Below are 1652 nucleotides of genomic sequence, written 5' to 3' on the forward strand. Positions count from 1 at the left end.
ATGATGATGATGATGATGATGATGATGATGATGATGATGATGATGATGATGATAGTGATGCTTGTGTCACGATTGCTCCCCCTGTTCCCCCAGGCTATGGAGCTAAATGAAAAAGCCCTGGAGCTGGCCACAAGAGTGGGATGTAAGGTGAGTCTATGATAGTGGTGGGATGGTGGGTGAGTGGTAGTTTGGTGGTAGGGTGGGTGGTAGGTTGGTGGGTGGATGGATGGGTGGGTCGGATGTTACGTGAGTGGGATGGTGGTGGGTGGTGGGTTATGGGAGGTGGGTAGTAGGTTGGTGAGAGGTGGGTGGTAGTTTGATGGTAGGTGGCTGGGAGATGGGAGTGGGTTGGAGGTGAGTGGTAGGTTGGTGGGAGGTGGGTGGTAGCTTTGTGGGAGGTTGGTTTTAAGTTGGTGGGTGGGTGAGTCCATAGCACTGGTGGGATTGTGGGTGGTAGATTTGATGGATGGGTGGGTCGGATGTTACGCGAGTTTATAACTCTGGTGTGATGGTGGTGGGTGGAAGGTGGTTGATGGAAGTTGGGTTGTGGGTTGGAGGGAGTTGGGTGACGGGTTGGTGGGGATTAGGTGGTGGGCAGGTGGGTGGGTAGGTGAGTCCATGACACTAGTGGGATGGTGGGTGGATGGGTCAGATTTATGGTGAGTCCATAACACATGTGAGTAGGTGGGTGGTGGGTACAGACTTCTTTTTTGTCATGTCTAGCCATACATGTAAGCGCTCTGTCTGTCTGTCTGTCTGTCTGTCTGTCTGTCTGTCTGTCTGTCTGTCTGTCTGTCTGTCTGTCTGTTTGTCTGTCTGTCTGTCTGTCTGCCTTTTCCCAGAACTAAATGACCATCATTGTGTTGATATACTTCTTTCTCAAACGAACAAAGAAACAAAACTAAACACGTTTATTTTCATTTCTCTTTGTTTGGTTTGGTATTGTTTTGTTTTGTTTTATTGGGGGGGGGGGGTTAAACAAAAAGTAAACAAATCTATATTTTAAGTGTCTTTAAAGGGGTATTCAGTTGCCCAGTGGCTATGGAGCTAAATGTCACAATAATATCAAGCACATTTCAGTAACACGTGTGTGGTTATATTTTGTTCCTGTAAAGAGAAGCACATCGACCTAATTTATTCAATTTTCTCCTAGTTGAGAGGAATCTAAAACACCCCTCTCCCCGAAAAAAAAATGCGAACAAACAAACAACAAAACAACAAAACAAAACAAAAACAAGAACAACAAAGAAAAAACCCCAAGACAAACAAACAAACAAACAAACAAACAAACAACCCAACACCAACTCCTTCGCGGACAAGAAAACCGCACAAAACGGTAAACCGGAGCACCATACTTTTCTCCTTTTCCCCCAGTTTTCCTCACAAATGCCATGCACAGATGCCATAGTCTCGCCCCAAGCCCACGAGCAAGCTAGCAGCAAGCGTCATTGGCCAAGTCTTTTAGCTCACCCTCCTCTCTCTTCCTCCTAACGTCTCTCTCTTCCTCCTCTCTCTCCCTCCTCTCACTCCCTCCTCTCACTCCTCTCCTCACCTCACGTTCTCTACGACAGACTCTCAACTTATCCCATGAGCATCACCACTACCTACGACGCTCAAAAGGTTGGTACCTTTTTCTTGTTCCTTTAGGTTTT

At 46.7% G+C, this 1652-nt stretch overlaps 1 protein-coding gene across 1 annotated transcript in view; it reads left to right on the forward strand.

Moving 5' to 3' along the window:
* The window catches only part of LOC101852020 (43 kDa receptor-associated protein of the synapse), a 26380-nt gene that overhangs the window by 18360 nt on the left and 6368 nt on the right, over positions 1–1652 (forward strand). The window contains exon 3 of the mRNA XM_035969761.1: positions 54–147. Within this exon, the coding sequence (XP_035825654.1) occupies positions 54–147 (94 nt within the window). The remainder of the gene's footprint in view (positions 1–53; positions 148–1652) is intronic.

The sequence above is a fragment of the Aplysia californica genome, unplaced genomic scaffold (genome assembly GCF_000002075.1).
Source record: "Aplysia californica isolate F4 #8 unplaced genomic scaffold, AplCal3.0 scaffold00179, whole genome shotgun sequence".
In the NCBI taxonomy this organism is placed as follows: Eukaryota; Metazoa; Mollusca; class Gastropoda; order Aplysiida; family Aplysiidae; genus Aplysia; species Aplysia californica.